The 25,887-nt window shown below is 45.6% G+C and overlaps 1 protein-coding gene across 1 annotated transcript in view; it reads right to left on the reverse strand.

Moving 5' to 3' along the window:
- Window positions 1-25,887, reverse strand: part of PAM (peptidylglycine alpha-amidating monooxygenase) — a 201,422-nt gene that overhangs the window by 38,577 nt on the left and 136,958 nt on the right. The window contains exon 17 of the mRNA XM_075599016.1: window positions 8,993-9,122. Within this exon, the coding sequence (XP_075455131.1) occupies window positions 8,993-9,122 (130 nt within the window). The remainder of the gene's footprint in view (window positions 1-8,992; window positions 9,123-25,887) is intronic.

A 25,887-nucleotide genomic window follows, 5' to 3' on the forward strand; every position in this document is an offset into this window, starting at 1 on the left:
TGTGAAACTAGAAAAGGTGTAATGATGGTGATGCGGGAATTGATGAAGCACTGAGGATATACACAGGCTTTTGTTGCATTCACATAAAAGGTCACACTAGAACAGCGGTGCGCAAACTGTGGGGCGCGACCCCCAGGGGGGGCACGAGACTGCCGACGGGGGGCACGGGGTTTACAGGGGCCCCGCGCACTTCCCGAAGGCACTTAAATTAAGTGCCGGGGGAGCTGCAGGGCCTCTGTAAACCTAACTTACAGTGGCTCCGGCGGCTTCCTCTCTGCGTCGCCATGGCAACGCGGCGTCAAAATGACACTGCGAGGTCATGTGATAGCAACGTGACGTCATTACGCCGGAGCGCGGGTAAATTGGGGTTGGGGGGGGGGGGCACGCGGGAGTGAGGGGACAGCCGGCAGGGGGGCGCAGGGAAAAAAGTTTGCGCCCCCCTGCACTAGAACACTCTTGTCAGTTGTTACATCTAAAAAAAACTATTACATTCTGGGTGAGCTTGCAGACAAATTATACGTTAATGCAAAGTACAGTAAAAGGTTAGGCAAGACTTTATATGGTGGAGTGAAGTTGGGGTGTGTGAGAGATGTGTGCAGAGGTATGCAATGGAGACCGTTTTTAAGGTGAAGTTAAAATAAGGCTTTATTGCCTGTTCCTTTAAACCATACAGCAACAAAAATATACATAAAACAATAAACACCTATCCCTGTGTAAGGGCTAACTTACTTCCCCAGTCCCTCTCTGCAAGGCTGGGGGGAAAAGCCACTTATCTCCCCAAAGTCTCAGCAGTGCCTTAACACAGGTGGCCCTTCAGGTCAGTGGTGTCCGGGTAGGTGTCTGCTTGAGGGTCCAGGCAGGGGACTGGTCCCTTGAGTCTTTCTCTAAGGACACAGCCCTCCTTATCCTTCTGTCAGTTCCCTTGTGAGCTAAGGCAGGGGGGCGCAAACTTTTTTTCCTGTGCCCCCCTGCCGGCGGTCATCTCACCCCCGCGCCCCCCCTCATCCAGGCTCTGGCGTTACGTTGCCATGGCGACGCGTGTGGAACCAAGGTAAGTAAAGGGTTTACAGAGGCCCTGCAGCCCCCCACAGCACTTAATTTAAGTGCCTTGGGGAAGCACGCGGGCCTCTGTAGCGCGCCCCCCCCGCAGGCAGTCTTGCGTCCCCCCTGGGGGTCTTGCCCCCCAGTTTGCTCACCGCTGAGCTAAGGAATCTCCTTCCTGTTACTCAGACCAGGCTTTTTTCGAACAGTGATAATCAGCCAGGTGGAGACTGGTTGATTGCTTGTGCAATTAACCAGCGCACTGCTGGATTTAGAGGCAGTTTCTCTCCAACAGTGATAAGTCCCTGTTACAGGGTGTGATACATCTGTGAGCTTGTTGGAAGTTGGGGAGAGCAAATATTTGTGTGGATAAGTGGATTGCATAGTTAAATAGTTATAGTAGATAAAGATGAAAAAATACATATGTCCATCAAGTTCAACCTATGCTAAATTTAGACGTCAGACACTTAATCTATATTTGTATTTACAGTTTATTGATTCAGAGGAAGGCAACCAAAAAAACCCCAGTGAAACATCATGCAATGATCTCTCATAAGGCGAAACATAAATTCCTTCTTGACTCCAAATATCTCCCTGGATCAACATCCTTCCAAAGTTTTCATATTTGGTATATTCCTGTACACCTTTCCTTTCTAAAAAGATGTCCAACCTTTTTTGAATATATCTATTGTATCTGCCATCACAATATCCATGGGTAATGAATTTCACATTTTAACTGCCCTTACTGTTAAGAACCCTTTCCATTGTTGCTGGTGAAATCTCCTTTCCTCAAACCTTAAAGGATGCCACCGAGTCCTTTGTACTGCCCTTGGGATGGATAGTTCTTTTGAAAACTCAGTGTACTGACTCTGAACATAATTTGTATATAGTTATCATATTCCCACTTAGACACCTCTTTTGTAATGTAAACAAATGTAATTTAGCTAACCTTTCCTCATAATCAGATTTTCAATCCCCTTTATTCATTTGGTGGCTCTTCTCCGCACCTTTTCTATTTCCTAATGGTGTTTTTTTATGGAGTGGTGCCCAAAACTGTACTGCATATTCAACGTGTGTACTAATGCTTTATACAGCGGCATAATTATGTTTCCATCCATACTCGTTTAAGACCAGATCTTATTTCGCTTTGCAGCAACTGTATGATATTGGGTACTATTGCTTAACTACTTACAGCCAGAGTGTTATAGCCAGAGTGTTATATAGCTCAGTAAAAAGCTGTTTTAGTGCAATATTGCCCTGCTATCGAAGCTTTGTGAATAGCTACATATGCAATATCGTTCTAAAAGGGCACTTATAGTACATTAATGCACTTATCAAAGTTTAGTGAATAAGCCCCTAAGAATCTAAATGCCTGCCTCTTCCTTTCCATTTCCTCCCCTACCTGTTTATTTAGCCACATTGGTTTACACTTCAGCACACACTGATTGATAGAGAAAACGAAAAGAGTCTCGGAATAAGCCACAATGTAATAGCGATAATAATAGAACAATAGGTATCACAAATGAGAATGCTTAACGACTGTAAATGCAGAATATATGGTTCTTAAAAAGCACAAGAGTAGGAGGGAAAAACACAGGGAAGGGGAGTGGGGGAAAAAAAGGGGAAACTTCTAACAAATAAATATATAAAGACAATGGGGGAGGGTAAGAGGGGCAACGTTTCAGGGTAACGACCCTTTCCTCAGGCACGTTCCCTTGGGTCCAACGGAACCACAAGGTACTTCCCTTAACCCTTAATTCCCCTACAAGACACAAAATAGCCAACTCAGATTAAGCTTAGAATCAAGTCCTGATCAATCATCTGCAGAATATGCAAGAGTATATGTCAAACTCAAACCGTCCATTTTCTATGTGATTATCAGGCTGCTGTCCTCTCTTCCTCTCTTCCAATGCAAAAGTGGCAGCCACTTTTGCATTGGAAGAGAGGAAGAGAGTGTCCTCTCTGATAATCACATAGCAGCCTGAACCATCCCCTGCCCCCAGGACATAGAGGTAAGGGGAACCCAAAGGGGGACATGGCTACATCTCCCCCCTGGTGAAGAAACCAATATCCCGCTTGGGAACAGCATAACAAAACACACACAGAATTATATAATGGAAAATGCATACAGAGATTACAACTTAATTTGATGCAGACTCTATACAAGATTAAACAATTCTGTGAACATAGCAATAATCAAAGCCAGCTTGCTCCGAGCCAGCTGCTAAGACTCTTAGTGGGCTGCCCCTAACGAATCATAGACCACTCTAGTGGGAGGGCGCCTCACTCGCTGACTTCTGCGGAGTACTTCTTCCGTGTCCCCCTCTAGGAAGTAGCAATTGTGATCTTGAGGCTCTGACTCTGTCATAGGGGGTACAACAGTCTCTGTAAAGTCTCTTAATGGTACAAAGCTTGGACTCCTGGGGTCCAGAGGGTGGCTTTTTGAAGCCACTGGGGTGGATACATGCGGCACAGGTCCATTACCCGTTGCTCCTTCGGGAGCTGCCCATTGGTCTCCGTTTGAGATAGAAGAGGATTCCTCCATATGATCCTGAATTGGTTCAGACACAGACTGAGTTCTTGTTGGACCCCTCTGGCTCACTGGCCAATGTTACTGTCTCTGGTTCAGGGTCATCCCCTCCTACTTGAGGGATGGGCAGTAAATGGTAACGGTGCCAAACCTTTAACCTACCACCCGCGTCTTGGATGCGGTAGACAGAGAGACCCGGCACCTGTGACTCTACCTCAAAGATCCCGTCGCTCCAGCGGTCGGCCAACTTGTGTTTGCCGGGGATCCCTAGATTGCGCAGCGTCTCCGGGCTGTAGTTCCCAATAGTGGACCTTGTGGTCATATCATCGCTTGTTGCAGGCGTTTAGATGGGATGAGGCCCTTTCCACCAACTGATAGGCGTGGTGCAGGCCATCCTGAAGTCTTTTTACATACTGGTAGTGCGTTGTGTTGGATACCCCATCAGTAGATACCCGGAGTCGGATGTCTACAGGCAGCCGTGCCTCTCGCCCAAACATCAGGAGGTACGGTGTGAACCCCATGGATTTGTGCCTAGTGCAGTTGTAAGCGTGCACCATCGCTTCAACATGCTTGCTCCATTCGGCCTTCTGGGAGCTCTTTAGGGTGCCGAGCATGTCGAGTAGGGTTCGGTTGAACTTCTCCAGCAGAACATCTCTCAGGATGATAAGGAGTCGTTCTGGACTTTTCAATATTGAGCAGCTTCAGCAACTCCCGGATGAGCTTGCTTTCGAAGTCCTGCCCTTGATCCGAGTGTATGCGATTCGGTAGCCCGTATTGTACGAAGTTCCTCTCCCATAGGACCTTAGCCCCCGTGAGGGCCTTCTAATCCTTGGTAGGGAACGCTTGGGTGTACAGCGTATAGTGGTCGGTCACCATCAGCATGTTGCTGATGCCTCTAGAGTCTTCCTCTGGATACACCTCAGGCACTTCCGGCCATGGTGTTCTACAGACACTCGCATTTTTGGCCAGAAGAATCGGTACCTCAATAGTCCAAATATATTATCTACCCCCGAGATGTCCGTGGTCATCGTGCATGAACCGTAAGACACGATTCTGCAGGTTTCTGGGCAGAACCAACTGTCTCCTGTCAGGGTGATTGTGGTTGGGGGTGATCCTGTAGAGGAGGCAGCGCTCTATATGGAACTTGTCCCACTCTCTCATAATGACGATCACTGTGTCAGTGAGGGCATGCTTCACCAATGAAGGGTTGTCTTGCCTGGCGTATAGCTCCAGCCACTGGGTCATGCATCTGGTACTGTACCAATTCCTTTCATCCTACTGTATGATGGTGTCTTGGGTGATTGCCATGCCTTCTGGATGACAGTACGCGGCGAGAAGTGCCTTGGATTGGCATCCCAACAAGTCAGCCACTCTTAATACTGAGAATGCCACCTTGTCCTGCACTATGGCAGCTGTAGAACACATGGCCTGAATCCCAGGTCTAGGGATTTCTTCCCAAGGGCCGTCGTCAGAAGTTACACTCAGTCCCGGTCTTCTGGACAGAGAATCGGCTCCGACATTTAGGGGCCCCGGCTTATACTTGAGGGTGAATTGATAGTTGGATAGTGCCGCCTACCACCTGTGGCGTCCAATTTAGCGGAGGTCAGGATATATGTTAGGGGATTATTGTCGGTCCGTACCTCGAACGAGACTCCATACAAATAGTCATGCAGCTTGTTGACTACCGCCCACATGAGGGCGAGGAACTCTAGCTAGTGGACGGGGTAGTTTTGCTCCGATGGTGTCAAGCTTCAGCTCACATACGCCAGCACGAGGCCAGCAGGGTATTTCTGATAGAGTACCACTCCTAATCCATTGAAACTTGCATCCATGTGTAGAATGTACGGCTGCTTGGGATTGGCGTAAGACAAGGCAGGGGCTTCCGTGAGGCCTTTCTTGAGGCCGACGAATGCCCTTTCACAGGCGGATGTCCACTTGTCTCCGAAGGGTAGCCATGTGTACGTGGCCTTCTGCCGAGGTTCCTCTGGGAAGATCTTCAAAAGATTGAGGACCTTAACTTTGCTGGAGTAGCCTTCCATGAAGCAGCGGTAGTATCCGCAGAATCCTAGAAAGGACCGGAGTTCCATCACGTTGTCAGGTCTGGGCTAATTCACCACGGCTTCGACATTGGCGGGATCAGTAGCCATTCCGTCGGTGGACACTATATGACCCACTTAGGTGACAGACGTATGGCAGAACCGGCATTTGTCCAGGGACAACTTGAAGCCTTCCTTACCCAGTCTGTCTAATACCTTCAGCAGACACTCCTCGTGCTCTTCTAGAGTTCTTCCGAACATGATGATGTCATCAAGATAAACCAAGCATTCACAGGGATTCATATCCCCAATGGTCTTCTCCATCAGCATCTGGAAGGTCGCCTGGGCACCGCAAATGCCTTGGGGAATGTGGGTGAACTGGCAGAACTCGAGGGGACAAACGCCGTCTTCTACTGGTCTTCATAGGTACCTGGTAGTACCCAGATCTCAGGTTCAGCATGCTGAGGAGCTCCTCTATCCATGGCAGAGTGTACTGATCCGGGATTGTACGATTGTTCAGGGTCCGGTAGTCTACGCACAGGCAGACTGACCCATTCTTTTTGTGTACCACCACGATCGGGGAAGGATAGGAGCTACGGGATTCGGTCATGATGCCCGCCGTCTCCATTTTCCTCACATCCTCCACAACTCTGGGAGCGATGCGTTTGGAACGCTCCCAGAGGACATGGTATCATTCAGCCGGATCATGTGCTGGGCGTTCTTGCTGCAGCCCACAACCATCTCACTGGTGGAGAACACTTCCCAGTGCTCTTCCAATTTGGTACTTAGCCGTTTCTTCCAGTTTGCTTATAGGGTCGATTCCCCGAAGTCGAACTGCAACCCGACAGGCTTGTCTTGCACAGTGGCTGTCTCTGAAGTAGTGACCCTCTTGGCCATAATTAAAGCAGCAGTTATTTTGGTTCACACCAGCCCTGGAGATAGGAGTTACTCTCTGGAAAATCCTGGACGTGGCGGCAGGCGCCCTGTAAGGAGGGTCGTCCTCTGCACTTTCTGCCTCCTTGGGCTTCGGGGCAGATGGCCCTTTGGTTTCCTCCTTGGACTTTTTAGGATTATGTAGGAGAGTATAGGCTTCGTGCCATTTCACTAGTTCTAATAGCTCCTCGAATGTACGGGGAGGTCCTTGAAGCAGGGAACCCTGGCTCATGATGACTATATGATGCGTAGGTGTAGCTCCTCAGAGAAACTGCTTGCGGCGAAACTCATCCACTGTGTTCGCTGGAATTATATTATGGGTACGTAGCGTCTATAGTACCAACTGTATGCGCTGTATAAATGTGGACAGGTCTTCGTCTTCCTTCTGTCTGAGACCATAGAACTTGGACCATAGTAAACTCTCGTCTTTTTCTATACCGTAGACTCGCATCAATTTGTCTATGATCCTCTCGGCCGAGATATCGCCATTCTGATCTCGGTGCATGCTCACGAACGTGGAGGCTGGGGGTCATAGGCTCTCCATTATCCGTTGCCTCTACACTGCCTCGGTGCAGGACCATGCTTCCAGCACCTTAAGGGTGTGTTCTCTCCAGGCCTCAAATCCTTCCTCCCCCAAGAGCTAATTAAAGATGGTGGCGCCCTTACCAGCGTCCCGCCGTGAAGCACCGGCGACCCGGTCGCCCCCTTGATCGGTCACAGCTCCCACCGCAGCGCACCCTGCACCGGAGCATCTCCGCAACCATCCCCCGCCCCCAGGGCATACAGGTAAGGTGAACCTGGCTACAATACCATGTTATGATCACTGTTTCCCAAAATGTTCCCGAACTAGAAAATGTGTTATTACTTCTACATTGTTTGATATAAGCAAATCCAGTATTGCCCCTCTCTTAGTTGGTTCCTCAATAATTTGGGTCATGTAATTGTCTTTAAGCACCCTCAAAAATCTGTTTCCTTTTGTTGTAACGCTAATCTCATTGCCTCAGTCTATGTCTGGATAATTAAAATCACCCATTATGCAAACATGACCTAGTTTTGATGCTTTCTCCATTTGCAAAAGTATTTTGGCTTCCTCAATCTCACAGATATTTGGTGGTTTATACAAACAATTTCTTTGTACTTTTACCTCCATTGACAATTTCTATCTACAAGGTCTCAACATTTTCACAATTACCTTTATAAATATCTTCCCTTATAATTGGTTTTAAATCCGGTTTAACAAAGTATAAACACACTTCACCTCCTCTTCTATTTGCTCGATCCGTCCGAAAAAGGGAATAACCCTCTAATGAAGTGTCCACTCCAGGTTGAGGGTAGGTCTCTCAACATGTTGGGAGTTTGGTTCAGTAAATGTCTGTTATTAGTAAAGCTATGAGAGGAGTGGGAGTTGTAGGTGAGTTTGTTTGGTAGTGGGAAACTTGAGGTTGTAAGTTTATTGGGGTGCAGGTGTTAGTGTGTTTGGAGTAGAGGTCAATAAGTGTGTTAGGTAGTTCGGATTGTGTTCGTACGATGATCTGTAAATGGCCTATGGGGTTGGAATCTGTAAGTTTGTAGAAGAGAGGTCTGTGAATGTGTTGGGAGATTTCTTGCCATCATGAATATGCACATATCAGTACTAACACTGAAACTTAAGTCACTGTTCCCACTGTGGAACTATAATATTTCCTTTTTATTATAATATGTATAACTATAATCAGGCTTTTCTCTTCTATTTCATTCTAAAGAAAAGCCTTGCTTTGAGTTGCAGTGTGTTATGGGTATCAGTGAAACAGCAGACATAAAGTATGAAAAGTTTTTTCTTCTCTGAACTTACTTTCACCTTTATAAAAGCTGACTATTTTTAAAATCTTGAGATGGGCCCCTAGCTTTTCCTTATCTGTAAAGTCCTTTGAGCAGTTAGGCGAAGGAGGGAAAACAGCTATGGGTTTTTGGGGGACGAGGGTGCCATATATTATATCTTTCTTTCTTTGTCCTGTCTAATTTGCAAAATATAACGGGTAATTATGTAGAAATAAAATAGGATGCCGATGAAGTCATATGGGCGGGCATTGCAAAATTATAGATGCACGGCTATTTCTTTTTTGGTATAAAGTAGACGGCTTGGGGCATATATGCCTTTGTGTTAAGTCGGGCAGCAATGTTTGATTTGTATTAAATGCAATCTTACCAAAAGCTGTTTGCAATAAAAGTCTCGATTCAAATTGCTTACCAAAAAGGAATAAGTGGGGGAGTGGGTTTTTCCACGACACCGCGGATACTGTATATCACAAACAAGGTGGCAAACAGTGGAGCATCTCTAATATCTCCATTCTTAAATACACACTGCTCATTAAAATGGGGGATAAGGTAAATAAAATAACTAGGACTTCAATGCCAAAATGTTGCACCAAAACAGTTTCTACTGAAATTATAATGAAGGAAAAGCTCGACTTACTTTTCATCCCAAACGTGATTACCCCGGTGGAAAATAACCAAGTTATTTTTGGAATCCAGAGCCAACCCAGAAACCTGTCCTACATTGAGCTTCATCCCTGGCCAGTCCACAACTTCTTCAAGGTGTAAATCTGAAGCCAAAACATAAAAGTGCATAACAATATGAATAGAAAGAAGTTCATTTATTTTTCAGTGGAAGTTACAGTAGCAGTGATTATGCAGACAATGTGTAATAATCTTTTTCAACACTGGCACATTTAGCCAACACTACAGTATATATGTTATGTTAGTTAAGAAATATAGCGATAATTGTAATGCTTACTAAGTTTTAACTAGAACACAATGCAAACTATTTATTTTTATTTTTTAACACTTGTAACAGATCCAATTCAAGCAAATAAATAAATAAATAAAAAATACCATCAAAATAAATGTCCCGAGTTTCACCAATGACACCATATTTGGTAGTAACTAGCAAATCTAAAGCATTGCTATTAATTTAAGTAACCAAGTGATCAAGACAACATTTGAAGTCTTTGTATTCTACATTAAATCAATAAGTTAGGATAACATCAGTGTCAAACAGAACAGAACTGCAGCACTATTCAACTCAGTCAGTGAGCTAGTTTAATTGTTACATTTGTGTCTGATAAATGATTTCAAACTCTAAACAACTGTTTTTATCCTGCCAATTGCTCTTTCGTTCCATTTATAAAAGTGTTTTGACCTAAACATTCAGTGGCATCACATTCCAAAATGGTGCCCACACCCTTGTAACAGGGAGTACTAATGCATGACCAACACATGCTAAGTTAGGTTGTTTTTAAGATTGCTTTATCATCTTACAGAATGTCTACCACCTGAAGAGAGAAAAAATTGTCATTATTAATATTACACCACTAGTGTGCGAGAGAAATACAATGCAGTCCATCCACTGCCAAAGAAAAACACATATATACTCATCAAATAACTGAAAATAACATTCCGCTCACTCTTAGATATTTTAGATCATAATCTTCAATACATAGGTGCATAGGGAGAATAAAGACTAATTATATAACAACTTCTTGTTTGAGGTACAGCTCTCATACTAGGTCCCTCTAGATTGCACTCAAAGTACACATTGGTGTTAGTTAAATATGATGAAATCATCAGGAATCAGTTATTCCTATAGAACAGGATGTTCAATAAACCTTATATGTACCACTGACTGGATCAAGACATGTTCAAAAAATAATTAAGTTTTATTCTTCTAAACAATGACGCGTGTAATGTATTTACAGTGATGGTTAAAATGTAATTAAAATCCCCAGAGGGAGGAGCATCTCAAAACTGCTGACCATTAGTATTAAACCCAAACGTAATTGGTATAGGTCAAGCAATTAAGAGTGGTATCTGTTATTAGTACAGCAGAATCTCTATTGTATTTAGCAGTTTTTGCGTTGATGGTAATTTGTTCTGACAAATGAGTGGTAAAGTAGTACTTATTGATAGTTCCAACCAATACTGATGTATAACCAGTCAAAACCTTTTATCTAGATCCAAAAAATAGTTGTGATTATAAACTGCTGAATCTCCCAATGAATGGAATAAAGACACACACAACATTAATCAGTAGTTGATCACTGCTATTATATATTACTCTGGCAAACCCCACTGACATTGCAAATGCATTCAATGATTACTTTATGGGGTGTGCTACTAACTTATTAGCGAAACGCAACACAAACCACAAACATGAATCTCATCCTGGGAGTACCCATATAGCCCCACCACCCTCTCCCAACACTGCCCACAATTTTCTATTTGGCCCAGTATCCGAAGAGGAGATTACACAAGCACTCCTCAAATTAAAAGTAAGCAGCCAATGTGGACCTGACTTACTACAATCTAAGTTCCAACGAACTGGGGGGGGGGAGGGGGAAGGGGAACCCTCGCTACTGCTGTTGTTTGACAATGTGGTGCTACTATCTGGGGAGTATATAGATCATGAACAGGGAGAGACAGAACCCCACTGGAGAGCACTCAAACATGTGTAGAGATCACAGTGAACTGTAAATGAATGGAGTGAGGTGTTACATGTGGAGTGAGTGGTTAAAAGTGGGTTTATTAGGAGTCATAACTCAATTAAAATAGGTAGAATACTAAATAGTAACTGTGGATGAGACTCAAGTTGAGCCAAAAAAGCGTCGCGAAAATGAAATAAAATATGCTGGATGCGTGTTTGTATACATCTGCTAGCACCCTTGATGATATGTGCAGGGTGTAGCTAGATGGTTTACCAAGGTTGTCTCTACCTGTAGAGACATAATACAGGTGCAACCTATTAATAGGTTGTAGTGAACAACAACAGGGGGGGAGTATATAAACCAGTAGTAGTAAAGGTAAATCTCCCACCTGCATATACCACGGGTGATGGTGAGGCTATATGAGCACTGCAGCTGCCTATAAAGGTGAGCTATGCTATGGGCTGATCAGATAGATCTACCACACCCCAACCATGCTTGTATAAGCAAATAAATCACTGTGAGTTACAGTGATAGCAGCTTTCAAAGAGGGGGGGGGGGCAGTAGGAGATAGTAGGCACAGAACTCACCCCACACTCGGTAAATCACCTGCGTAGGGGAACCCACTGAGAGTTGAAGTCCCAGCACAGCAGGCAGCTGTAAACACACCAGTGGACAAAAAATAGGAGAGAGAAAAGTAGTACACAAGTAGTGTCTACTTACACCTCGGTAGGTATCAACAACAACTATCCAGCATAAATCAATAAAAAGCAGACTCTGTGGTAGCGCTCAAATAATAAACACCTCTTTGCTATATGCTGGGTGTATTAGCGTTTGCCACGAGTGCTGCTAGCCATCAATAAGGATCAGCTCAGTGCATGTAGGCAGCTCCGTGTAGGGGAGCTGGTATAGGACGGTCGCGCTCTGATCACAAGTGTTAGACCCGCCCCTTTGACGTGATGACGTCACTGCCGACGTACGTTTCGCAAGGCATGCTTTCTCAAGGCTGGTAGGAGCGTAGGTACTGCCCCCACCATTTGTAGGAGTGCGTGAGCTCTGATAGGTTACTCATTGTCGTATTCTCAAAGGATACTTAGGTAAAATCCGTGTGCATTGTTCTGCTTTAATCCCCAGTGCTACTAGATAGCTGCACTAGAGTCATAACTTAGACACACTGGCTAGGTCTGAACCACAGCACTAAGCATAATATATAGATACATAGTTAGTATATGCAGTGCACTGTGCCAAGGGCTTACACTCTATTCTAGAATAGTGAAGGTATATATATTTATACACAGTGGCTGAGGAGAGGTTGGAGCCAGAGACCTGGTGTAAGGTACATAGTATTTAAGACCTGAAATAGGTCAAGGATGATGCATGGTGTACAAAATAGGATAGGGCTGCAGGTAAGAACTAGATGAAGGTGCTAAAGACGAAGCCCTCATTCAAGCCATTGGGAAAGAGGGTTTGGAGTGTATAAATCCAGCGAGACTCTATTTTCAAAAGTTCCTGGTCCCAATTCCCCTTTCTAATTCCCATAGAGAGCTGGTCTATGCCCCTGAAGGTAAGTACAGTATGGTCACCCCGGTGGTACTCATTCACATGTCTAGCCACCGGGGTGTCCATACCATTCCTGATGTTGCCCAGATGTTCAAGGACCCATGTTCAGAATGGGCGTCTGGTCTTCCCTACGTACTTTAGAGTGCATACGCATTCTGCCATGTATATGACTCCTGGGGTTCGGCAATTGATGAACTTACGTATACCAAATGTGCGTGATTTGTCCCAGTTATTAAACGTTTTAGCGTTCACAATGACCGAACAGGCTTTGCAACTGCTGCATTTATAGCAGCCTGCAGGTTTACTGGGAAGCCAGGTTTTATTGACTGGGGCCTCAAAATGACTGTTCACTAGTCGGTCGCGTAGGTTCTTAGCCCTGCGACTGGTCATCTCCGGGTAAGGCTTAAGTACTTCTTTTAGGTCCTCGTCGGCCCTAAGGATATGCCAATGTTTATTAAGTGCACACCTTGCCTGGTTCCACTATTCGTTATAAGTACCTATGATGGTATTGGAGGACCTATTAATCACCTTCTCTTTGAGTAAATCCAGTCTAGGAGTGTTTTTAGCCCTTTTGTACGCCTTTTGGACCGTGTTTTTACTATGCCCACGGGCCAGGAATCTATCTTTCATCAGTGAGGCTTGTAACTCGAACTCTTGGTCATTCGTGCAGTTCCGCCTAATTCGCAGGAACTGCCCTACAGGGATGCCCTTAATGAGGTTGGGTGGATGGTGGCTTGTTGCCCTGAGTAGGCTATTGGTGGCAGTACCCTTCCTATAGGTGGTACTACTCACCATCCCTGTAGGTTCGATTTGTACGGTAAGGTCAAGAAAGTTAATTTTATCCGGACCAATCTCATATGTCAGTTTCAGATTGTTCGAGTTCTGGTTCAGACCATGGAGAAAACGCGAGGGTTAGGGAGTGATCACAAAACCACACCAATTGAAAAAAGTAATAAGTGAATAATTATGGTAATCAAAAATGTGAGTGCAAACTGTGAACTGAAAAGTGAATCAGAAAAAGGGGGGGAAGGAGAACACAAAATGGATGTGCCTCCTAAAAGAATTCACTATACTGCACTCCTACATTATCTAAAATTTAACTTTTAATAGATTTACATAAAACATATGTTACCAAAACGCTGTGTAACATGCTAATACACCCAGCATATAGCTGTTACGCCGGTGCTGCCCGCAGACCAGACCCGTTCCTTTCACTGAGGTGAGGAACGTATAGAAGCACGCACCCGCAGCAAAGGGAGCGTGTCCGGAGTGTGGTGATTTTGGCGTTGCCAGGCCAGGTGTATTTCGCTAGCAATACTTGCCGGTACCGGTGTAGAAATGCCGTTGTCGTTGCCGTTAGCCAAGGTCTGGGATTGGAGAATACTGGAAGGTCGTTTGTCCAAGCAGGGGTCTAGAGCCAGAGAGAGACGTCCGCCAAGCCAAGTCGTAACCTGAGTGAATGAGAGAGAAAACGCCAGAGTAGTAATCCAAGTGAAAACTATGTCGAGCAATGAATGATAGGAAGGACTGGCATTATAAAGTGTGGCTGACCAATCAGAAGTGAAGGCAGACCTGGAGGACTGCGTGGAGCCATCCTGGATAGGTTCCCTTGATTGGCAGGCAGGTGAGAACTCTTGTCTTGACAGGAGATCATATTTCTGTATTGGGGGCGGGTCTTCACTGCCAGAGCAGTGAATAAATTAACTTCGCCCGGCGCGCGCTGTTCAGGCGCGCGCCCGAGCAACATGGCGGCCGCGTGAGGTACTGCTGGAAACCGGGGACGCCGAGGACGACGGGGAACCCCCAGCACCGACGGAGGTGAGTGGCGCTGGCGAGAGGTGCGTGCCACGGCAGCAGGAGGGAATATATCAGTAGAGGAACCAGGGCGCGGGCGCCGCGATCCCTGATTCCTCACAGTACCCCCCCCTTCAGGATCGACCTCAGGACGATCCCTCCATGGTTTTGATGGAAACTTCTTACGAAAGCGTTTGAGGAGTCCTGGCGCATGAATATCTTTCAGGGGTACCCATGACCTCTCTTCGGGTCCAAAACCTCTCCAGTGGACCAAGAAGTTGACTTTACCTCTTGAAAGACGGGAATCCAGTAGAGCCTGTATTTCATACTCTTCGTTACCCTGTACCATCACAGGATCTGGTTTCGAAGTGTGATCCGGAAAGAGGCTACTGGAGATAAAAGGTTTGAGAAGTGAGGTGTGAAAGACATTCGGAATTCTCATGCTTTGAGGAAGTTGGAGTCGAAAAGAAACCGGATTAACCTGCTCCAAAATGGAAAAGGGACCCAGGAACCTAGGAGCCAATTTGAGGGAAGGCGTTTTGAGACGGATGTTCTTGGAAGATAGCCAAACCTTGTCCCCGGGTTTGTATTCGGGTGCCGGACGACGGTGACGATCAGCCTGATCTTTAGATGTCAAGGATGCTTTTTGTAATGCAGATTGTATTCTGGACCAAGAGTCTTGTAAGAGAGCAATATGTTCGTCCACGGCTGGTACCCCAGAGGATTCTTTAGTAATAGGTAGGCGAGCCGGATGGAATCCGTAGTTGATAAAGAAGGGAGTCTCGTGGGTGGACTCATTCCTGGAAGAATTGAATGCGTACTCAGCCCAGATAAGTAATTCTGCCCAGTCATCCTGAGAATTAGAGACGAAGCACCTTAAGTATTTCTCGAGGGATTGATTAACCCTCTCGGTCTGTCCGTTGGATTGAGGGTGATATCCCGAAGAAAAGGAAGACGAGATACCTAGTCTCTTGGTGAAATTTCTCCAGAACTTGGAGACGAACTGGGAACCTCGATCGGACACGATGGATGTAGGAATCCCATGGATCCGGAAAATCTCTTTGGCAAAAATATCCGCAAGGGCGGGTGAGGAGGGTAATCCTTTGAGAGGGATAAAGTGTGCCATCTTGGAAAACCGATCTACTACCACAAGAATGGTATTCATGCCATTCGACCTAGGCAACTCCACAATAAAATCCATCGAAATGTGGGACCAGGGACGCTCCGGAATAGGTAAAGGTAAGAGAAGACCCTGAGGTTTCTGACGAGGACTCATGTTACGCGCACATACCGGACAGGACCGTGTAAATTCCAGAATGGTTTTAGCCATATTGGGCCACCAAAAGGTACGACGGATGAGGTCCAAGGTTTTCTTGAATCCAGGATGCCCTGCCGAACGGACGGCGTGTCCCCAGTCCAGTATTTCAGGGATAAATCTGGGTTCCACATACAAAGAGTCTTTAGGAACCACCAGACCGGACGGGAGGTTCTCTTGAGATTTGATGATCCTCTCCAGATTCTTGAATGCCACAGCTGCTAAGATTCTTTGTTTAGGGAGGATGGACTCAGTGGTTTTCTCTGATCTCTCTTCAGAAGAGTATTGCCGGGAGAGAGCATCCGCCTTGACGTTCTTAGTGCCGGGAATGTATGAGAGAACAAAATTGAATCTAGAGAAAAATAACGACCAGCGAGCTTGGCGAGGACCTAAGCGACGAGCATTCTCAATGTATAATAAGTTCTTATGGTCCGTAAGGATGGTGAATGGCTCTTTTGACCCCTCCAGAAGATGTCTCCATTCTTGAAGAGCCATTTTGACGGCCAAAAGTTCCCTATTGCCCACGTCATAATTCCTTTCTGCCGATGAAAATCTTTTGGAGAAAAACCCGCAAGGATGAAGTTTATCCTGGGAAGAAAATTTCTGCGACAGAACCGCCCCAGCCCCACAGTCCGAAGCGTCAACCTCTAAGGTGAAGGGGAAATTCGTGTTAGGGTGCCGAAGGATGGGAGCAGAGACAAAAGTTTGTTTCAGTGTCTCGAATGCCGTGACAGCTTCTGGCGACCAAGATGAAGGGTCTGCACCTTTTTTGGTCAGTGCCGTGATAGGAGCGACAATGGTGGAAAAGTTGCGGATAAACTTCCGGTAATAATTAGAAAAACCCAAAAACCGTTGAACAGATTTGAGGGAATTGGGTTGTGGCCAATCCACGACGGCCTTTAGCTTCTCTGGGTCCATGGCCAAACCTTTGTTGGAGATGATGTATCCGAGAAAAGAAGTGGTAGACTGATGAAAAATGCATTTCTCCATTTTAGCAAACAACCGGTTCTCGCGGAGGCGTGAAAGCACAAACTTCGTATGGATGATATGATCCTGTAAGTTTTGAGAAAAAATAAGGATGTCATCCAGGTATACAATGACAAATATATTAAGAACGTCTCGAAAGATGTCATTGATGAAGTCCTGAAAAACTGCCGGTGCGTTGCATAACCCGAAGGGCATCACTAGATATTCGTAGTGTCCGCTACGGGTGTTGAAGGCAGTCTTCCATTCATCGCCCTCCCGGATGCGGATGAGGTTGTATGCCCCACGGAGATCCAGTTTAGTAAAGAGATTGGCCCCCTGAAGTCTATCAAAGAGTTCGGAGATGAGTGGGAGTGGATAACGATTCTTCACCGTGATATGGTTCAGACCCCGGTAATCAATACATGGTCTGAGGGTACCATCTTTCTTTTTGACAAAGAAGAATCCAGCCCCCGCAGGAGAATTGGAATGACGTATGAAACCCCGCTTAAGATTCTCACGAATATATTCGTCCATAGCTTTGGTCTCGGGCAACGAGAGAGGATAAGATTTGGCTTTCGGCAAGGTATAACCAGGTATCAGATCAATCGGACAATCGTAGGAACGATGAGGAGGTAGAAGTTCAGACTGAGCCTTGCTGAAAACGTCCAAGAATTCGGCGTATGGAGAAGGCAACTCCCTCAGAGAACTTGATGTATTGGCTAATAGAAAGGATGGTTGCTTGATAGAGGGAAAATGTTTCTCTGACCTTGACCTCCAGTTAATAGGGTTAGGAGACACCCAATCGATGAGTGGATTATGCTTCTGTAACCAGGGCAAGCCAAGCGTGATAGGTGTTCCTGGGGCATGAATAACATCAAAACCCAGAGTCTCTTTGTGAGAATGAGTAGAAAGGGTGATAGGTCCGGTCTCTAAGGAGATATAAGCCGGGGTGAGAGGTCGATTATCAATCCCGACCAAGGCAACGGGAGATTCCTTCCTGGAAAGCGGAATTTGATTTTGCTCAGAAAAGGTTTGATCTATGAAATTCCCTCCTGCGCCGGAATCGATAAATGCAGCAGTGGAGGTGCGGAAAGTCGGTCCTGAAAGGGAGACGGGAATAGTCAATCTTTTGGGAAGTTCCCTTCTTGGAGGGGGACAAGGAGATTCAGTACCCAGAGAGCGCCCCTTCGTACTCACTGGGCTTAGTCGTTTCCCGGAGATGGAGGATGGTTACGGGTACGCTGCTCAGAAGCTCCGCAATGATGGCACGATTCCCCAGTAGAGCGAAGTTGTCGTGACGGTACCCGAGGTTGCTGAACTCCAAGTTGCATCGGCTCTGGAGCCTCCAGCGCCGGTAACGGGGATACGACGGGTCTCTGGTTAGTAGAGAACCTGGAAAAGGAAGTACGGAAAGGCGTAGCCCGGGGAAGCTGACGCTGAGCGCGGCGTACCTGAAGGCGCTGATCCATACGAGTAGCCAGGGTGATGAGATCCTCCAGTAACACTGGCCTGGTGTGGGAAGCAAGTTCATCCTTCAGAGACTCCGATAGACCTTTCCAGAAGGCGGCGACTAAAGCCTCCTGACCCCAATGAGTCTCAGCTGCTACGGTTCTGAATTCCAAGGCGTATTGACCCACAGGCCGACGTCCCTGTGTAAGCTCTAGCAGGGTATCAGAAGCAGTCTCTTGACGTGCGGGGATATCAAAAACCTGTCGAAAGTCCCGTCTGAAGGCCGCGTAATCGCGGGTAATATCAGGGCGTAGTTCCCAGATCGGAGAAGCCCATGCCAGTGCATTACCTGTGAGCAGACTATATACGTAGGCTACCTTTTTCCGGCCAGTAGCATACAGCTGGGGAGCCATCTCGAACTGGATCTCGCACTGGTTGAGAAAGCCACGACAGGTGTGTGGATCCCCTGCGTAGGGCCTTGGAGCCGGAATCTTCGGAACTGAAAATGAAGTGGAAGATAAGTCAGGCTGCGCCGGGGGTGCAGCCGCAGGTGGAGCCTGTAAAGGGCGGTCCGATACCTGTTGGGAGAGGAGAGCCACTTGATCCGTTAAGGCCTGTATTTGTTGGTACATGGCCGTCATCATAGAGTCCACAGTCTGGTCTGCGTCTTGTGGGCTCGACATAATGTTACGCCGGTGCTGCCCGCAGACCAGACCCGTTCCTTTCACTGAGGTGAGGAACGTATAGAAGCACGCACCCGCAGCAAAGGGAGCGTGTCCGGAGTGTGGTGATTTTGGCGTTGCCAGGCCAGGTGTATTTCGCTAGCAATACTTGCCGGTACCGGTGTAGAAATGCCGTTGTCGTTGCCGTTAGCCAAGGTCTGGGATTGGAGAATACTGGAAGGTCGTTTGTCCAAGCAGGGGTCTAGAGCCAGAGAGAGACGTCCGCCAAGCCAAGTCGTAACCTGAGTGAATGAGAGAGAAAACGCCAGAGTAGTAATCCAAGTGAAAACTATGTCGAGCAATGAATGATAGGAAGGACTGGCATTATAAAGTGTGGCTGACCAATCAGAAGTGAAGGCAGACCTGGAGGACTGCGTGGAGCCATCCTGGATAGGTTCCCTTGATTGGCAGGCAGGTGAGAACTCTTGTCTTGACAGGAGATCATATTTCTGTATTGGGGGCGGGTCTTCACTGCCAGAGCAGTGAATAAATTAACTTCGCCCGGCGCGCGCTGTTCAGGCGCGCGCCCGAGCAACATGGCGGCCGCGTGAGGTACTGCTGGAAACCGGGGACGCCGAGGACGACGGGGAACCCCCAGCACCGACGGAGGTGAGTGGCGCTGGCGAGAGGTGCGTGCCACGGCAGCAGGAGGGAATATATCAGTAGAGGAACCAGGGCGCGGGCGCCGCGATCCCTGATTCCTCACAATAGCAAAGAGGTGTTTATTATTTGTGCGCTACCACAGAGTCTGCTTTTTATTGATTTTTCATCAAGGGTGCTAGCAGACGTATACAAACACACATCCAGCATATTTTATTTCATTTTCGCGACGCTTTTTTGGCTCAACTTGAGTCTCATCCACAGTTACTATTTAGTGTTCTACCTATTTTAATTGAGTTATGACTCCTAATAAACCCGCTTTTAACCACTCACTCCACATGTAACACCTCACTCCATTCATTTACAGTTCACTGTGATCTCTACACATGTTTGAGTGCTCTCCAGTGGGGTTCTGTCTCTCCCTGTTTACAATCTAAGTTCCTAAGACTTGGTGCCCCCGCCATTGCCAAACCAATTGCTTCTATAGTCAACTCTATCCTGTCGGCAGGCCATATCCCCAAGACCTGGAAAACTGCCAGAGTTGTCCCAATGTTCAAAAGTGGGGACAAAAACACTGTCTCAAACTACAGGCCAATCTCTCTTCTCCCAATACTATCCAAAGTCATGGAAAAATGTGTCCACTCCCAATTAAGCTAATACTATATTAAATACTATACCAAGACAAATTTCCCTAGCCAATTCCAATCGGACTTTCGCACCAAACCCCCCATTTTCTACCCTGCTAAAAGTTTGCAATGATATCTAGTGTGGAATGGAACGGGGACAACTCACTGGTGCAATATTCCTAGATTTTGCAAATTCTTTTGATACTGTTGATCATGCTATCCTGCTTAACAAACTTCAGAGCTCTGGAATAGGGAAGCATGCTTTAAACTGGTTTCAGTCCTACCTATCAGGTAGATCCCAACATGTGTCCATCTCAGGCTCCAACTCCAACCCCTTGGATATCACCTGTGGTGTCCCGCAAGGCTCCGTTCTGGGGCCCCTACTCTTCTCAGTGTTCAATGATCTTCCCACAGCTTGTAAGGAAGCTTCAATACACATGTATGCAGATGACACAATCCTATATGCACACAGCCATCGCCTCTCCGACCTTGAACACATACTTCAGTCTGCCTTTTTGAGGCTCGAAAACTGGATTTTCCAAAACAAACTGTTTTTAAACACTGACAAGACTGTAACACTGGTATTTGGGACCAAGACTTCATTTTTAAAGCTTCCAGTGACTGAGCTCCATATCAGAACCAACGCTAACACCACCCTAACTCCTGTTACTAGTTTTAAATACCTGGGCATATGGTTTGACTCCCACTTAACATTCGGGATGCACATTGATACCCTGACATCCAAAACCTATGCCAAACTAGGAGTACTTTACGGGAACAAATCCTCCTTAAGTCTGCTGGTCAGAAAGCGTATCGCACAGCAGATATTAATGCCAATTATCGACTATGGAGACATAGTATATGGCTCGGCACCCCAAACCCACCTTAGCAAACGTGACACCCTCTACAATTCAATATGCCGTTTTGTTCTCCAATGCAACTACAACACATCACTGCGAAATGCTCAAAGAACTAGATTGGTAATCACATTAGGCGCAAAGTTCACCTTTCCTGTCTTGCCTTCAAATACTTTCAGGCAAGCTACCCATCTACCTGAACAAGCTCCTCACCTCTACCACATGCAGCACCTATCACCTGAGATCTGACTCCAAAAGACTGTTCATGGTCCCAAGGCTCAACAAAGTATCCGGCCGTTCCTCCTTCTCTTACCGTGCACCCCAAAACTGGAACAACCTACCACAGACTCCCGCATCCACCACCAGTTTAAGTTCTTTCAAATCTAAGGCTGTCTCACATTTTGATCTGGTCTATAACTGTTTCATACGCCCATAACATATTTTCTTTAACTGTGCATGCAATGTCTTGTATATAATGTATACCCTGTTCACTTATGTAACCATGTATTATTTGTCTTAACTCTATGCCCAGGACATACTTGAAAACGAGAGGCAACTCTCAACGTATTACTTCCTGGTAAAATATGTATAAATAAATTATACACCTCTCTAGTGTTATTAATGTTTGGCAAAATGGTAATACGTGATTGATGTTTATGAGTAGTTTCATAATACCATCAGTAAGTTGAATATGGTCCACTTTGTTCATAAATAACACAGTGAGCTCATGCAGATCAAACTTATTATGCCACAGGTGCTACCCAGTGCTGATATAACACATTTTACCCCTGGGGACCCCCTGCTTCCCATTCTTGTATATATATATATATATATATATATATATATAATATATATTAAAAAACCACACTTTAGTTTAGATTGAATGTAATTATTTAATCTTGTAATTGACATTTAAAAATCAGTTGCTATTGTTTACAAAATTTACAGTCATATTGTTATAAAGCTGGGGTTCCCAACCCTTTTTACATCGTCTGACCCCGGCTAGCAAAGATTTGTTTCCGCTAACCCCTAATTAATAAATCTTATTTCATACTTATCAGACTAGTGCTAACAAAACTGTTTGACCAATCCCAGGCAGTATAGTATCCTGAGCTCATGGGGGGAAACCACTTAAGGACCTGAACTGCACCTCAGTAGTACATAGTAGATAAGGTTGAAAAAAGATATATATCCAGCAGTGTCTACTTATCTTACATTTATATTTGTATTTACAGTATTTTGATCCAGAGAAAGGCACACAAAAAACCCCAGTGAAACATTATCCAATGATATCTCATAAGGCAGAACAAATACATTCCTTCCCAACTCCAATAATGGCAATGACAATTCTGATATGATGCCTCTGTCCTTCTGACTAAGAATGTAAACGCCTGCCTCTTCTTTTCCCTTTCCTCCACTACCTGTTTATTTAGCCACATTGGCTTAGACTGGTTTCTTTCTTTTATACAGATGCAGCGGCCGTTATTCGAACATTTCATGGAGCCGTTTTTGTGTGCTCTGATTCCACGCGGCATCCATGCGGCCAATCACACCAGGCGCTCATGTTTATCGCAGTTGCTTTGTTTGAATTTCATGGATTCTGTTTCTTTGGGTGCAATTCTTCACGTATCCGTGGCAGAAATGAATGAATTGTAATGTGTACAGTACTGTGCTACTGTGTCAATTTCAGGTGTTTAAAAACCAAAACACTAAAATGCCATTTTCTGCATTCGCGTCTTAAGGCAGTAAGGTTGGAAGAAATCACGCGCCATGACATGGTATTCCGAGGTAAACAACGCATGAAATGTTCGAATAACGGCCGCTGCATCTGTATGTATTACCCACGTGTATACACTGCTAAGTGTCCTTATCAAACAATGTTTTAAAGACTTCCCATTTATCTTCTACATTTTCTCCTTAAAAAATGTAATTCCAATTTATTCCTTGTAGATTATTTCTCAGTTTATTAAAATGTGCCTTTATAAAAAGTCTTTCTTGAACCTGTATAATAAGGTTTTGATCATGTATTTCAAATAAGATCACCGTTTCCCAAATGTTCCCGGACTTGAATATTTATTATTACATTGTTTGATATGACCAAATCCAGTATTGCCCCTCTCCTGGTTGGTTCCTCAATAATTTGGGTCATGCAATTGTCTTTAAGCACCCCCAAAAACCTGTTTCCTTTTGCTTTAATGCTCATCTCTTGCCCCAGTCTATGTCTGGATAATTAAAATCACTAATAATGCAAACATGACCCAGTTTTGAGACCTTCTCCATTTGCAAAAGTATTTTAGCTTCCTCAATCACACACATTTTTGGGGGTTTATAGCATATCCCTACAAACATTGTCTTTGTACTTTTACCTCCACTGCTAATTTCTAATCAACAAGGTCTCTACATTTTCATCAATCCCTTTATAAACATTTCCCCTTATAATAGGTTTTAAATCTGGTTTAACATATAAACATATGCTACCACACACATGGGGTGTGCAGACAGCATGCATGGTATAGCAGTCAATACATGCGGGAGCTCTGAAATCACGTCCCACAATGCCTGTTGCTGTGGATACATAGCATTTTGGGGGGTGACTTTGGAAGCTCTTGCTGTAATTGAAAGCCATATCATCCATGTCAAGGTGCAATTTGGGGCCTTTGTAAGTGCACAGTCCCCACAAAGACTCTGGGACCCATTATACTGCCTGGGATCCACTACTGATTTTCTTGAGCGATCCCCTTGGAGATATCCCATGAACTCCCTGTTGGCAAAGAAATAAAATGTAAAAATATTTCAACTTAGAGAGGAGCAGTAAGTTATTGATTTGCACACATAAAAAGGATGAATATTTTGGTACTATACCAAATATGTTGTTTCCAGTTCTTAATTGATGGTGCATTAGTCACTGCTAAATCTGGAGGAATTGTAGCTGCTCTTTTTGATGCTTATAATTATCCAGCTTGTTGGCATTCACACACATCTTAATATATAAAATTGAAATTTGTGGGGTTGTAGATGTGGTGAATCTGATTGGTCCTCTGCCTCTGGCCAATTAGATTGGTGGCTCTATGACGTCACCCAACTGCCACACGCACACACACACTCACACACCACCACACACACCACCTCCCGCCCAGGTAAGTAAGTAAACCACCGCCTCACACCCCTGCGCCTTCAGCCTCCCCTCACAGCTCACACCCCTGCCTCCGGGGCCTCAAACCCCTGCGCCTCCAGCCTCTGTTCCCGCCTTGCCTCCCAGCTCACACCCCTGCCGCAGGGCCGCCGCCTCACACCCCGGTGCCTCCCGCCGCCTCACACCCCGGCGCCTACCGCCTCAACCGGCCGGGACCAAGCGGCGGAACGGACGGCCGGGAGGGGGCAGCCCACCCCCCTCACCCGTACCACACCACCCCCCTCACCCGTACCACACCACCCCCCTCACCCGTACAACACGCTGCCTCCCGCCTCAGATCCGGGGGAACGGCCGGACGGGCAATTGCAAACGCGCTGCCTCCCGCCTCAGATCCGTGGGGGAGTGCATGCTGCGTGCACGCGCCTCCGTCTGATGAACATCCCCAGTAGACGGAAGGTTCCGGGGGGGAGGGGGGTGAACAAACCGGCCAGACGAGCAAGCGGCCGCAGGATACATTAATTGTCACTTAACCGCCGCCGGCTGTCAAGGGGCGGAGGGGGGGGGGAAAATCCCGGCCGCCCCCCTCAGTGACCCGCCGCCGCCGAGCTATGAAGGTGGGGGAGGGGGGGAATTGGAGATGTGAAGGGGGGGAAACAGAGCTGTGGATGGAAGGGGGGGGAAAGGAGCTGTGAAAGGGGGGGAAATCGGACATGTGAACGTGGGGGGGGGGACGCAGCTGTGAAGGGGGGGGGAGCGAAAAGCGAGGGGGAGCGGGAAAATTAAATCCCGGGCGAAGCCGGGTATATCAGCTAGTATATAAATACATATTGATATATAAATATATATATAATACACACACACACAAATATATATATTAGCACGCATATTCCCAGATAGCTTAAACTCCTACATCCACTACATCATGAATATATATTTATGGCAAAATGAGTGCTACTGAGCGTGGTAAATGTATACAACAGAAGACAGGGGTGCCCAATGCTACATCAAATTGACAAAACATATATGGTAATGAGTATAAAGTTTAAATACTTGAATAATAATAGTAATTACTTGGTTTTTTAGTTAAACCCTTTGGCCAAAGCGTCGTAAGCCTGCATACCAAACGTCAAGGTAAACCAAAAATGCAGGTCCTAACAGGACTAAAAAAACTAATAATTACTATTATTATTCAAGTATTTAAACTTTATACTCATTACCATATATGTTTTGTCAATTTGATGTAGCATTGGGCACCCCTGTCGTCTGTTACAAATATATGTGTGTATATATATATATATATATATATATATATATATATAAAAGAAAGAAAAAAGGCGCAATCCTGTATAGCAATAAAAAACAGGAAAATGTATTAATTAAGCAAGGAAGGCTAGGTGACTGAACAGATTAAAACAAACACAATGATGCCAATAGACACAATAAATACAATATATGACAATAAAAAACAAGAGTACTCTTGAAAATAAAAAAGAAGGGAAATGTGACCAAAAAATGTCCAATAGCGCAAATGTAGGAGGCAGTGAGATGTGGGAGGAATTGTCACTCGATAGGTAGCAAATGACTGGAGAAACAAATGGGGAGAGGTATTTGACCCGTCAGATGATAGATTGCGTATGCAAACGTGGAAAAATCAGGCTGATATTGACCTCTATAGATGGAGATGGGGGGTAAGCAAATAGCATAAGCAAGGGATTAAGGAATGGTCTCACCAAAGGATGTAACCGCGATGACCACCGGGGTCTCCGCGTCCCTCCGTCAGCACACCAACGAAACCAAACTATGAGTTTTCCATTGAAATTGGCCAAAAAATTTTTTTTTTAAAACCTCCACACGTTGTAAAATGTAGA

The sequence above is a fragment of the Ascaphus truei genome, chromosome 1, assembly GCF_040206685.1.
Source record: "Ascaphus truei isolate aAscTru1 chromosome 1, aAscTru1.hap1, whole genome shotgun sequence".
Lineage (NCBI taxonomy): Eukaryota > Metazoa > Chordata > Amphibia > Anura > Ascaphidae > Ascaphus > Ascaphus truei.